The 807-nt window shown below is 47.7% G+C and overlaps 1 protein-coding gene across 1 annotated transcript in view; it reads left to right on the top strand.

The window, feature by feature from the left end:
• Positions 1 to 606: 606 nt before the first annotated feature.
• The window catches only part of SHOX (short stature homeobox), a 10,939-nt gene continuing 10,738 nt past the window's right edge, over positions 607 to 807 (top strand). The window contains exon 1 of the mRNA XM_010580483.1: positions 607 to 804. Coding sequence (XP_010578785.1) covers positions 607 to 804 — 198 coding nt within the window. The remainder of the gene's footprint in view (positions 805 to 807) is intronic.

The following is an 807-nucleotide window of genomic DNA, read 5'->3' as shown; positions in this document are numbered from 1 at the left end:
TTACCTTTTTTATTGAACACTCATTTTCTTTTCCTCTTGACAGCGATACATTTAATTGCAGGAGCACAGTTATTTGATTAGCTAGGTCCGTTTTTACTCACAGTGTTGCCACGCACAGGATGTCCTTACAATCAATTAAGTCTTCCTCGACTTTCATTTCTGCAACCCATTTACAGAATGCAGATACCTATTTTCGTGTTTTCCTCTCCCCCCCCTCCCTTTTATTCCTCTCTCTCCCTCTCGCTCTCTCTCTCCCCCTCTTTTTCGCTTTTGCCTCTTCGCCTCCCTAAATCAAGGTGCAAAGATGCCAAAGAGTGATGAAATGAAAAGAAAGCCAATTGCTGGACTGAGGTGGGGGAGATAGCTGCTAGGAGTCCGCCTGCGACTATGGAGCAGTCAGTAATTGCTGGAGACAGGGAGAGCTGGGGGTTGGGCTGAGGTAGCCATGTATAAATAGTGTGATCTCAAATTGAAAGGCATAAATAACAGCAGGAGTGATCTAACCCTATACAGCCCATCTTCTACGTGCAAAAACAGCGTGCGGAGGACGGCCACATCTCCGACCGAAAACAAGTGGATCTCTGTGGATAAGATCACCGGGCAGCCATGGAAGAACTTACGGCTTTTGTATCCAAATCTTTTGACCAGAAAAGCAAAGAGAGCAGCAGCGGCAGTGGCAGCAGCAACAAGAAGGAGACGATCACGTACAGGGAAGTTTTGGAGAGTGGGTTGGCTCGCTCTAGGGAGCTTGGAAACTCTGACTCTAACCTGCAGGACATGACCGAGAGCAGCAACCATTGCCCGGTG

The sequence above is a fragment of the Haliaeetus leucocephalus genome, unplaced genomic scaffold (genome assembly GCF_000737465.1).
Source record: "Haliaeetus leucocephalus isolate CR32 unplaced genomic scaffold, Haliaeetus_leucocephalus-4.0 Scaffold712, whole genome shotgun sequence".
Classification (NCBI taxonomy): domain Eukaryota; kingdom Metazoa; phylum Chordata; class Aves; order Accipitriformes; family Accipitridae; genus Haliaeetus; species Haliaeetus leucocephalus.
This window is presented reverse-complemented; position numbering and strand designations above follow the sequence as displayed.